The sequence below is a fragment of the Brachycentrus maculatus genome, unplaced genomic scaffold (genome assembly GCF_059751285.1).
Source record: "Brachycentrus maculatus isolate JH-2025_06_01 unplaced genomic scaffold, ASM5975128v1 h1tg000122l, whole genome shotgun sequence".
Taxonomy (NCBI): Eukaryota; Metazoa; Arthropoda; class Insecta; order Trichoptera; family Brachycentridae; genus Brachycentrus; species Brachycentrus maculatus.
The window spans coordinates 176,146-189,868 of NW_028280875.1; the positions used below are offsets into that span (position 1 = coordinate 176,146).

Below are 13,723 nucleotides of genomic sequence, written 5' to 3' on the forward strand. Positions count from 1 at the left end.
AGATTTACTGAAATACCGTATAACGTCAATAATATGGGAATGGATCTATGTATTGTATTACAGGGATAAAATAAAGGGCATATTTTCTTTCAATACATAATTTTTAATAACTTTTTACATCACCATAAATTAAGAATACCTAAACATAATAAATACATTTCAAAGATTTAGATATCACGTTTCCCGCCCAAAAACTTCATCGTTCATTTTGATCAAGGATGTATATCCTAAACATGTATTTTGTGAGTATTATATATATTTATATTTACCGTAACAACTATAACACAATATATAGTACTAACCGATAACCTACTTTAGTATCCAGTATAACATCAACTATGATAACTGTCTCATAAAGTTATGAATAGTAAAGCGATCTTTCTTTAATAAGTGTTTGAAATAAAAAACTATTTCAAACAAATTAATATGGCAGATCTATGATAAATGTATACAAGTATTATGTAATGCATAATTACTTTGTAATTTGTTACAGGTTTTTGTATATTGATAATATGGTAATATTATTAATATTAATAAAAATACAATTTATAATTCTACTGTTTTTTTTATGTGAGTAATGTCTTATGAGAGTACAATCAAAAACGACAGTTTAATAATAAAAATTAATTATTAGAATCATAAATGATATTTTGATTTATATTAATAATAATAGACTACAAAGTAAATTCCAATTGGATAAATAATTGATGATGAGGGATAATTTAAATGAATATTGTTTGGTTATTAGAGATGAATTGATCTAGAAGGTTGGTATGTATTTGATTAGTAATTCGAGTGAAAATAAGTAGTCGATTTAGTGCAATGTTTTTCTTGGTTGTCGACGTGACTGAAACTTTTTGTTCTTCCGAGGCCTTTATTTCAATTTAGTTTTTCTCAATATAAAAAATGCAGAAACTCGATAACTAATTACATAGTAGTTTCTTTATTAATAATCATTTATCAAGTTGAAAAATAATTCATTTGGAAATTAAAAAATGCATATTGAAATGTTTTAGCTTCACAACATGATACATGAACACGGTATGCAGTAAAGCCTCCAATGTCGGGCAGTACATATCTTATTGTAATAATTTGTAACATTATCTTCTTCAATTATTACTAATTATCTATTAACTGCGTGAAAATTTTACCTGTTATTTTGTTATATAAAAATATTACCATTTTCATGATATGCACAATAATGTAGTAAAAAAGGTGCTCCTTTCCATTAAGTTTAGAGCGAGTTGTGTCAATATGTGACACCATTCTAATATATTCTAAGCTCCAAAATCGTACATTCATTTGAGGAAGTGTTTCTTCGTGTCTCTAGGGTGAATGGATTCTCCTCGGCTATGTAATAACCGCATTCACTGCCTTACTTATGGAGATATAAGCGCACAATTTTGACTAGATAATAACATTCATTTAAATAAAAACTGATTAAGTAGAAATTGAACAGATCAGGGCGTCGAATCCAAAGGGAAGTTAACAAAGTAGTGTAAATAACTGTAACTGTACTATTCAGTAAAAAATAAAAAATATAATTATTTTTAATTCCGAAACTAATTTCCCGATAATACGGGCTGACAACCAACTCACTAGAAATAAAAGCCCACAATTACAATTTAAGTTATCTACAGTACGCTGTTACAGTAAAGTACAGTATCTATTCATTGTTATACCATAAAGGTAAAACATTGGTCAGACCAAACTGATATAAGGTAATTATCAACCGGACAAAAATCACATATAAGTTTCACATCATCGCCAAATGATTTATGGAGAAAATGATCAAGTTTATGCTTTTGGTCTCATTTCAATAAGTTAAAATCTAATCACGTTTATTAAAGATAATAATTTCTCGTAAGTCAAAGTGACAACATGTCATCACATCTCACTGGACATGTCATCGGGTCTTATTGAACACGTCATCACCGAATAATGTTCGAATAAATCCATTGTATTAACTAATATAATATTTGGCACGATTATACTAAAATAACTTATGACAACAATTAAAATTTACAACATAACATAACCAAAAGGATAATAAGTAACAGATAATAAAATATATGAGTACACCTCACTTACTCCTGCCTCGATTGGTCTCAGTGGAGAAAGTGCCATTATAATTGGGATAGGGAAAGTAGAGAATTCACTGAATTTTCCAAATTTTTACTCGTCATTGAAAATTACATTTAACACGACTAATTCCATAGTGTGTACACGAGTACGGGTCCCGAGCGCTGGTAATTTACTAGAGAAAACAATTATTTAAAGACATTTTTTGGTACATATTTTTTTATATACATATTTAGCAAAAACGGGCACTAATTAGCTAGACTTAGTGAAGCGTACTTAGTATATTTTGTTTGCAAATTCTAGTATTAAAAGAAATATAAAACGATTTGCTAGTTTTAATAACAAATGAATGCATTTGAATATTCAACGCTATAATTGCAGTTCACCTTTGCGGGTTCACGTACATACTTTGTTACTATCAGATAAATTAAATCAAGTTAGCATTACGAGTTTAAAACAAAGAGTACAAAAATAGAAATGTCCTAATAATAATGAGAGAATAAAGTATCTGCAGGAATGCATGAGATTATGAGTGTTAAAGCCATGTATTTGGAAATTGGGCTAAAAAGTATACAAAATATTCTGAGATCACCAATAATTTAATTAAACTTTACATTTGTTCCATTTTATTCAAGAATATCACTCCCAAACTACCAAAACTATATCTCGGTATAACATAAGTGGTTATTTATAGCCTACCATAAATCAACTCTCCATTTACGAAGCAACGAGTGTGCGAGCACAGCTGATGACATTCCCGGACCGCCAGGCAGTGCTTGTTAAGCATGTTTTTACATCGGTTCTGTCCTTTTCCAAATTTCCCAATCCAGAGATTGATAATGCATAGTTAACTTCCGAAGTTCATAATCATCTGTCAACTATGATATAACCTATCCACTAGCATTTACTGTTGAAAAAGGCCTGTAAAGTTTTTCAAGGTATACAATTTTATATATAATCTAACCAAAATGACTTATATTCAAATTAATTCTTACGAATGGGAGATATTTATGGAACAAAAGGAGATTCTCGGCTCTAAAACTTACAAAACACAAATGAATATGAAAAATCAGTTAGTGGAAGGATGAAGTGTGCAAAACAATACTACCTTAACCGTAACAGTAATAAGTAGAATATATTATATAAAATCTGGAATATTAAATAAATATGTAGAAGCTAATTCATTTACAAATGCAGTAACATAAATACAAGGATATTAAAATAAAGTACATCACATTCGTACCATTTATAAATTTTGTATTCTGTTACTAGAAAGAGTGCGACATTTATACAATTATCTAGGGTCCTATGGAATAACTACAATAATACAAGCGCGAGACAAATACTGGTAGCCATTTTGCTTTTCAATAAATACTTCACTGTCTCTGTTTTCATTTAGACTGATTTACAAGTCGAAGGGGATGTTTTGATTTTTATAAAATTATTTATGCACCCTCGCTTAGTATAAATTATTACAAAGCTAACAAATGAAAAGGGGATGCAGCATAATGATGCATGCAGTTCATACAAAATATAGCATTCTCCTCCAGAGAGGAATGTCATACATCATCCATCTATGTCATACATCTATAGAGATGTACTATGAACACCAGTGAGATGGATGATGTTTACTCAGCTATTGCAATAAGCATACTCAAGGTGATACATATACCACTTCCACACTAAGATAAGAAACCATAAAACAGACGGATCTTGAGTCTGATACATGTACAGTTATCTCTCAATATTGGTATTCCTACAAAAGGAATACATAGCAAAACCACCAAAACTACTCGGCCAATGAGTCAACCTTCTGGGAACATAATTACAGCAAAATTATCGTCATTCGAGCTACCAAAATTTCAAATACACTTCCAATTTCGGACGTAATGCAGTGGTTAGCGTGTTTGCCTACCATGCCGGGTGTCTGGAGTTCGACTATCACAGCAGCATTAGTAAACAAATTTGAATTACAATAAAACGATTTAAAAAATACATCATCTGCGGATGAATTTGGTTAAAAATGATGTTGCAAATAAACAAATTACACAAAAATCTGTCTTTGATCGATTTTGTATTAAGTTCCAAATTTTATATGGAGTTCTACAAAACAAACACCATATCAATACTAAAATTACAAAATTAGAAAGAAACAGAAAGAATGTTCTAAGTAACTTTTTGTAATTTTTAGTATTTTGCTTCTTGCCCTAAGTTCTCGTAAAACAATACTTTATAGTTTTCTAATAAATAAATTAATTATAAAATATTGTAATTTTTTACAATCGGATATAAAACATGATGCCACCTAATATGATGTTTTTAATAGCGTAACATATTTCTGCGGTGCCAATTTGCCTACAGGTAATAAAATACTTCAATACTAAAATAACTTAAAATTTACATAGCAAAATAAGTAATATTAAAATTTTAAAACTGACGAAATCTCGGACCTATTTTTACAATAAAAATAAAAGCATTTTGTGAAAGAAATCAGTCTGAGAAATATTGGTACGGTAAAATAAACATTTTACCATTTCTCCATTCACATTTAAATGATAAACATATTTATAAAAGTATTTACAATAGAATTTTTGAAAATAATAAACATTTAAGATGTTCCATTTCAATCCAATAAGTCTCGTACTGATATATTCCCCAACTTCAGTCAAATACAGGTTCATTTATGATTTATAAGCATTCATTTTTGTGTGATGCTGGTAAAACTCGTTAAATTCTTCATTTTTTGAAGAAGAAAAAAATTGTCTCGAGTAACTGATGCTTTATGCAGAGGATTAACAACATCATAGAATAAACAATTATTTTTTTGAGAAACAAAATTCTTCAGGTTGCAGTTATGTCCAAAACGATTGTGATTATTTAATTATCTATCTAAGCGGCACTTTCTGCGTTCATTTAATTATCTACGTTTAAGCCCAAAACGGCACATTGGCAAATTTACACTCCAAATATAAAAAGGCAAGTGGCCACACCGAAGACACGATAATTTTCACCGAGAAAGATAAAAGGTTTAGGTATATTTTAGAATGGCCGAGACAAGTGCCGGTACGAGATTGCCGTACGTGTCTACTTAGATGTGCAGATTTACTGCAAACAGGCCTGCAGTTTCTCGATCCACTCCTGAGCATCGTACGCCTTCACCGCGCAGAAATAAAACGTTCTTCTGCTCGTCCGCAACTGGGGAATAAAGAACCACTATTTACTACAAAATCTCCCAGGGGGATAACACTGTGTCAATTCCATGCTGCGCCCTATGCACATAGGGGTTAGAAGAAGAACTCCAATGAAATGTTGCGCGTGTAAAATAAGTGAAAGTACTTATTTATACCAAATATAATTTTACAAGCGTACTAGTCTTAATATATTGTGCACAAAGTAAGGACGGATCGAGTGAGTGACTCCTGTCACGAAGTTCACGGGGAGTGAAGTGTTACTAACCGGTCCAAAAGCGAGAGTACTTTCCTATAAGTAGACCTCAAAACCATCGGGTAATTTGCCCCGAGTTAATAGAGAAATGAGTAACTTACGTCGAAGAAGGATTTGGGATCAGCCTTCTTGGGAGGGCCGGGGGCGGGTTGCGCCGGAGTCACCGAGATCACTTCTGCCAGATCTGAAAGCATCGGTAGTAATGTATTCTCTTTGTACTGTACATTTGCTTAGCGTAGTGTGACAATTATGACCAGCGTTTCACAGATAAAACAAAACATTATTTTTCCTTTTTTAAATACCACGATGCAAAAATACAAGAAGAAAAGACTTTTCAATATTGCAGTTGAATGCTTTAGCACAATTTATCTTCGTTTAATTTGTATTATTGAATTATGGCATAAATTCATAATTGATTTTCTGTGGCAATTGATTATTTCAGGAGCAGAACCCACCATAGCTTATTTTACTTTCAACTTTATGAAAAGGTTCAATTTCACACTCAGTTATCACAGTTAAAATTTTTGTTGTTGTTGTGGATTTTCAGTACTTTAATTTAGTAATTAATTTCGGATGCTGATATTATTTTCTGGGTTATTACGGCATATGCCTTATCACCCCTACGGAGTCAATAATAACAGCAATTAGTAAGAGCCCCAGCAAATAACGATGAATGGGATGGTATAATGTTGAAAAAGTAGAGTTGATTATTATGGTATAAGAAGATATTACCTATATGACCCTTGCAGTTGGACTCTTCAGCGGCATCGTAATACCTCAACTGGTGCTTGATGGAATCCAAAACAAACCATCTGGAAATTCAAACAAGTTTGTTATATTAGTGATAAGCTGTAATTATACAATGTACTCGCCATCTATGCACATTTCTCAACGGAGAGGGAATTACTTTGAATTTTGCAATATGGCAAGAAAGTGTTCTCTACTGAGAAGAGCATATAACGAGCACACTCGGTTATCCATCTTGGAAATCAACCATTAACCCATTGCAACACAAAGCCGGCCAAGGTCAATTTGTCACTGACTCACAAAGCCGGCGATTGGCTGGTTTGTCTTTGAAGTGATTTTTTTATAATTTATATTTGAAACACTAACTTTGTGATTTTCCATTTTATAATTAAAATGTAACTTTGTTTTAAATATTTATAGTGATTCTATAAATATTTATAGTGATTTTAAAACAAAGCTACATTTTAATAATGTTTTTTTACATTAAAACCGAATTACAATAACTTTATTCATAAAAATGACATCACACTCTTCCAAAACTACCCGAGGATGAGCATAATGATCTAGCCTTACAAACAACAAAAAAATGCTTTTATGTTTTACCATTTTTATTTTGTGTGTACTTTAGTCTTAATGTTATTCTAATATTTTTTTATCAAAATTACATAGTGTGTTGTATGAAGTAATTATGTCATCTTTATTAGTATTAGTAAGGATCTGGTTTATGGTAAAATGTATAATGACAAGGATCGCTCCTTATATTGTCGGGATAGTAAGACAATACCTCTGTTTCCAGCCCTTGAGCAGATTCCCCCTCTTGTACAAGTAGCCCTCGTGCGTCTTGTTCTCCGCCACGTTGGAACTGAACTGGTCGTAGTACTGTTGCGAGGACGTCTGCAGAGTCGCCACGCCTGGAGCAAGTGAAATACGGGGAAATAAAGTTTGAGATATGTTGACGCAAATTGGATTTTGTAGTGGATAACCGCACTTCTAACTAGCTGCGACATCACCGTTGCATTATATCACATTACGTGGCATTATCCAAGGTGGCGTGGACTGCGTACCAATCGAAATATCGAGTGTTCCGACACAGACACGACACATCTTAAATCTGACAAAATAAAGTAAAACAAACAAAGTTTGCAAAGACCTTATGGAAAGGTCTGGGTGTACTCACTGGAGTTGACGGAGGGCGTGTCTTGGTGGTGCAGCGAGGAGGGCTGGTCGGAGCCGGGCGGGTGAGGCGCCCCCGCGGGGCCGGAGCCGGGCGCGGCTGGCGCTCCGCCCCCCGCGCCGCCGCCGCCCGCGCCCCCGTCCCCCTTGTACTTGGTGCAGTGCGCGGGCACCGAGTCCGCGCAGCGCTCGTGGCACAGGTAGCCGCAGTCCACGCAGCGCACGCCCGTCTGAAATGGACACGGAAATTCATTTTATTACCATATTCCGTATTTCCGAGATCCAATGTCTAGACTGCTGATACAAACGCTGAAGGTCGTAAATAATTTGGACTAAAAAAACAAAATAATCTGTGATTTCACATTAAGGCTTAACACAGGCAGGAACTTCAAAATAATCTGTGATTTCACATTAAAGCTTAACACAGGCAGGAACTTCAAAATAACCTGTGTTCCCACTTCAAAGCTTAACACAGGCAGGAACTTCAAAATAACCTGTGTTTCCACTTTAAAGCTTAACACAGGCAGGAACTTCAAAATAACCTGTGTTTCCACTTTAAAGCTTAACACAGGCAGGAACTTCAAAATAACCTGTGTTTCCACTTTAAAGCTTAACACAGGCAGGAACTTCAAAATAACCTGTGTTTCCACTTTAAAGCTTAACACAGGCAGGAACTTCAAAATAACCTGTGTTTCCACTTTAAAGCTTAACACAGGCAGGAACTTCAAAATAACCTGTGTTTCCACTTTAAAGCTTAACACAGGCAGGAACTTCAAAATAACCTGTGTTTCCACTTTAAAGCTTAACACAGGCAGGAACTTCAAAATAACCTGTGTTTCCACTTTAAAGCTTAACACAGGCAGGAACTTCAAAATAACCTGTGTTTCCACTTTAAAGCTTAACACAGGCAGGAACTTCAAAATAACCTGTGTTCCCACTTCAAAGCTTAACACAGGCAGGAACTTCCCACCCAAGTGTCCACCCTTGTTTCTGAATATAATTCTAGAATCGCGGTCATAATACATATCTAAAATGATAAAGCTAAACGCATTCAAACTATGAATGTTTTTCATTATTATGACTTGATCATCCTCTCACTGGGTAACTGCCAGATTCAGCCAGCTGGAGTGGGAGAGCGGGTGTACCTTGACGGGTCCCCAGAGCAGCTGCTTGCAGTGGTCGCAGTAGGTGAAGGAGGTGTGGTGCGCGGGCGCGAAGCGGTGCGGGTGCGCCAGGCCCGCGTCGGGGCCGCCCGCCCCCCCCGCCCCCGCGCCCGCACCCCCCGCGCCCCCGCCCTGCGCCGCCTGCCGCGCGCGCAGCAGGATGTCCAGCGTGGAGCGCTTGTGCGCCGCGCGCCCCAGTGACCGCACCATGGCCGAGCTGAATGAGGAGCTCCGCTGCAAGAGAGAGAGACACGTGCAAATTAGCAACCACTTAAATATGGCATAAGAAACACCTGTCTAAAAAGAAAAATGTACAAATCCTGCATTTTGCCAGTGAACACATCGCTGGTTAAATGCGAAAGGGCCACAACGCAAAAAAAAATAAAACCCTTTATTCCAAAAATTGTATCTAAATCGTCAAAATTTTCATATTTGAAAGACACCCATGATTCTAGCGTTAGAAATGTCCATTTCTAATGCTAGTATTGTGGGTATCTTTTTCGAATATGAAAATGTTGCCGATTTAGACACCATTTTTCGAATAAAGAGTTTAATTTATTTCATTTCTTGAATGTTTTTTGCAGGTACTTTGTGGCACATTTTATAAACTTTATAAAATTAAACAACTTTTTTAAACAACAAATTTGTTTAATTTTATAAAATTCATTTATTTCTTTTTCATTTGTGGCCCTTTGGCATTTAACCGAGACATATGCACTAGAGACTATGGTTCTGAAAAAGAAATGCAGAGAGGCTCAAATGCACACAGCTTTCCATGGAAAGATCCACGCTTGGTTTATGCCTCATGGACAAAGTAAGAAATGAAGATATCAGGAACAGAACCAAAATACAGGATATCATGGATCGCGTGGCAAGACTCAAATAGCAATGGGCGGGACATATTGCAAAATAGGACCCCACAATATGGAGACCTTGGGAGAATAAAAGAGGCGTCGGAAGACCCCGAAAAAGATGATCCGATGACATAGTCGCTGTGGGGGGTTGAAACTGGTTGCAAACAGCAACCGACCAAAGGGAATGTAAGGATACGGAGAGGCTAGAGAAGAACAAGAGGCTGTGGAGAACATGAGGCTAGAGAAGAAGATAGAATACGAGAAATATAAGTGCACAAATCTGTTCTTCTTATGCGATATCCATCTCCGTCCATCCTATACTGAAAGTAAATACCTGCAAATCGTCAGTGGTGGGCAGCTCCAGCTTGTCCCAGAGCACCCTCCACTTCTGGGGCAAGTATCCCAACTCCAGCTGCAGTTTGCGCAACCTCTCCAGCAGGATGGTAAAGGCGTCCGGTAGACTTGTAGCGATCCCGTCGTACCTGCAAAAATTATCAGATTACTAATCACATAATATTAATAATCAGATACGAAAAAGTTTGAATATTTACAGGGCCTTGACACACCATTGGCTGATTTAAGCGATTTATACACTGCGAACAGTCACCATTCCACCCGTGATTGAACCTCCATATTTACTTTTAAGGGATTTTGAATCTTCTATATATTATATGTGACAAGGAACAAAGTACATGCAAGTTACAACTGCTATTTGTTAAAATGTTGTTAAGTAATAAGCCAAAATCTTTATTGGATTTGGATCAGGGGGGTGCTGATGATGCTTTTTGATGTAATATCAATTTTAATAATAATAGTTCGAGGAAACAAACACCAGAGGACGCTCAAGCCGCGAATATCTTTGCAACTCATGCAGGATATGGGCTGTCCAATGTTATGAGGACCTGAAAAGGTTTATGAGAGTTTTGAAGGAGGTGTCATTTATTGCTGCAGACCAAACACACAATTGAGAGAACAGAGAGAGAGAAGCAATAATAAGCCCCCCAATATACATACATTTCTTCTGTACATGAAGTTTAAATAAAATAAAAATCCAATTCAGTTAGTGTAAATGTGTCAGTATAGAGTCTCACCCCGCCGTGACCATGATCCTCTGGGTGTCCAGGGCAGGAGCACCCCCCTCGGCTGCCTCTCGCTCCTCGCGCCGGCAGCGCTCCTGCTGCAGCGCGTCGGGCTCGTACGGCGCCCCCGAGCTCAGCTCCTCCATCGTGTAGTACTCCCACACGTCCAGGCACGCGATGGAGGACTGCGGACGGAGCACCTGCACACCGCCACACCGTCACACAGAACCTCGGACCGTCTCATTTCATCCCGAGAGATATTCTCCAACCCCGGTATATACGAGTATATCAACTACCAAACTAGCTCTCAGAATAAAAATTATAATATATATTATATTAACACAAATTATTACTTTCTTAACTAAAGTTTTGCTTAAAAACCACTAAAAATGTATTGTGACATGTGTTTCGATGCATTCCGCATCATTTTCAAACACCGTATGTGAAGCTAATTCTAAATATTGTCTTAATTCCCGCTAATAAAAAAAAAGTAAACAAATAAAAATAAGAAACAGCTCCTAGCTCTTTTTCAACCTTCAACTTCCCAAGGACTCAACTCTAAAATTTAGAATTAGCTTCTCGTTCAGTGTTTGAAAATGATGATGATGCATCAAAACATGTGTCATAATAGATTTTAAGAAATAGTGGTATTTACTAAGTAAAACTTATTTTTAAAAGTAGATAGATTTTACCACAAAGTGACTGCCGAATCAGTTAATAAAATTTTAAGAAATTATTACATTTTAGTTTAAAGAGAACATAATACAAAAATCAAAATGACCACTTACGGGATGTTCAAAGTCAGGCGTGTACAGGAAATTGAAGAATATGGGAGATCGCTGATGCTGCTTCTCGATATAGTCGAACACGGACTGCCCGAGCGGCGGGTGCCGGGAGCCGGAGGAGGGCACTCCGCCCACAGAATATATCGGGTCGTCGTTGGCACCAGTCGGGCCGGTCTCCACGCACTGAAAGGTTGACAATTCAATTTATTTATTTATAATTAACATCCACATTACAAACTAAAATTTAAAGCGTATACACCAACAAAAATCAAAAATAAGCTAGAATACTCTTGTTAAAGATGTAGAAGAATCCCGCTTATGCTATAGTTAAATTTGTCAATTAAATATGTCGAAAGAAAGCTTAGATTCAAATAAACTCTTGGCTTTTGTTCCATGTATTGGCGTTGATATTAACACACTAAGGACAGGTGTTTTTTACGCCTGCGGACCGATTGGTGACGGGATTGGATAATTATGTACATATAGTTAAGACCTTAACAAAGAGATTGGTACATAATATTCAAATAAAAACATTAAATATGTAATTCTTTTTTTTCAAACTTTGAAATGAGACTGGCACAGAAGGTATAAATACCCTGCCCGTCCTTAAGCATCAATCCACCCAACGGGTAGAAATACCTTTCCCGTCCTTAGTGTGTTGTTAATACACAAATTGTATAAAATGATGTTCTAAACCATGATTTCTTTAGTGCCCTTCTGCCAAAATTTACCCTCATAAAAGTGGAGCCTTCTAGGGCTTCCAGTACCCCCCCCCCCCCCAGCACCTGTTGGGGGGCGATACTGTGCCAGTAATCTCGCCATAAATGCCGGGACCTAAGTTGTCCAGATCTATCCCGAGGGAAAATGCACGCTCCAGGTTTGCCCTTACCCGTTGCCTGGAGTTGAGCGAGCCCCGCTTATCCTCGGCAGCCGCGATGCCGAGTTCCTCGCGCTGCTCCTCGCACTCCAGCAGGAAGGTGCGGAAGCGGCAGGACACGGAGTGGTAGGCCAGGAACCGGGTGTAATACTCGTTGAACTCAAACGCCAGCGGAAACTGCTTTTGAATCTGTTGCGGAAACAATAAGAAACAATGTGCTCTATTATACATACAATAAGTACCCCTCGCGCACCCTCAGATGAATGTGTGGAAAATCATTGTATGACATAATTAAAAACAAAGATATTAGAGAGGAATATAAGGCTAAACTAGGGATAATTGAAAAGATTAAGAAGAGTTCCTTAAGGCGGTATGGACATGTGGAGCGAATGGATAGTGAGAGAATGACTAAGAAAATATAATACATTTATGGCGAATGTGAGCGGGAGAACAGAACTAGGATGGCCGAAAAAGACTTGGCACGATCAGATCAATCAGAACCTAAAATCTGGTGGTGTCAAAAGTCTGCGTAATCAGAGGGCATGTATGACGAGATGTGAAGGAAGCAAGGCTCTCTGCCTACCCCTGCGGTGAAGTAATTGATGGGTGCGACTGACCTGGTGGACCACGTCGAGGAACTGCAGGAAGGTGGGCGTGAAGCCGGCTTGCGGCTGCGGGCCGATGTTGCTGCGCTGCGGGAAGCGGTGGCCGAGGGCGAGCCACTCCTTCTCCACCAGCGTCCGGAACCCGTCCAGCGTGCGGTACACCGGGTCCAGGCACACCTGCGCTATGGACGACACCTGCAATATGACACATATTTACGTATTAGAAAACACGGACCCGCTCCACGATACTATCTAAAATGCCGACGAGGGCAAGGATAAATGAAACATTGATGGAAGTTGCAATGCCATCTGAAACGTCAGCAAAGACAATAGTTTCTTCATGAGCCCTTACCTTACCTCCACTGCTAAATATAGGCCTCTTCCCCTGCCTTCCATTTCCTCCGGTCGGTTGATACTTGCTACTTGCAGGACAATAGTACAATTAAGTATCAATCTAACATTTTCATATTGAATTTTAATTTATTATTAGATTAAAACCAATATTTTTAGCTTTTCCACTTTTTTATTTGACCAGTGACCGGGTTTCCGACATCATCAGACTGGTAATAATAAATTAAAAATGCAATTCCATCACGAAGTGTCAGTGGATAATATAAATCTATTTTCATATTGCTATGTTTAGAACAGTACCTGAGCCGTCATATCCCAGCCGTCCTCCAGAGACAGGCAGACCGAGGAGCCCTGGGCGTCCAGCAAGTCCACCACGGCCCCGGCTATCTGCATCAAGGATCGGATGTACACCAGCCAACTGGATTCTTCTATTTGTCTGGAAATTGAACAAAATGCTAGGTGAAGTGAGCTACATTTATGTGAGAATGACAATGGTCATCGATAATAATAATAATAATAATAAATTTGGATAACTTATATAGCGCCATTTTCGTAAAAAAATA

At 37.4% G+C, this 13,723-nt stretch overlaps 1 protein-coding gene across 1 annotated transcript in view; it reads right to left on the minus strand.

Annotated features, from left to right (window-relative positions):
- Positions 1-88: 88 nt before the first annotated feature.
- Sbf (SET domain binding factor) overlaps positions 89-13,723 on the minus strand; it is a 66,247-nt gene continuing 52,612 nt past the window's right edge. The window contains exons 29-40 of the mRNA XM_088259980.1: positions 13,461-13,596; positions 12,822-13,004; positions 12,217-12,393; positions 11,331-11,510; positions 10,555-10,742; positions 9,798-9,945; positions 8,592-8,843; positions 7,451-7,676; positions 7,058-7,184; positions 6,259-6,338; positions 5,628-5,710; positions 89-5,277 (exon numbers count right to left, since the gene is read on the minus strand). Coding sequence (XP_088116106.1) covers positions 5,185-5,277; positions 5,628-5,710; positions 6,259-6,338; positions 7,058-7,184; positions 7,451-7,676; positions 8,592-8,843; positions 9,798-9,945; positions 10,555-10,742; positions 11,331-11,510; positions 12,217-12,393; positions 12,822-13,004; positions 13,461-13,596 — 1,873 coding nt within the window. The 3' untranslated portion in view covers positions 89-5,184. The remainder of the gene's footprint in view (positions 5,278-5,627; positions 5,711-6,258; positions 6,339-7,057; positions 7,185-7,450; positions 7,677-8,591; positions 8,844-9,797; positions 9,946-10,554; positions 10,743-11,330; positions 11,511-12,216; positions 12,394-12,821; positions 13,005-13,460; positions 13,597-13,723) is intronic.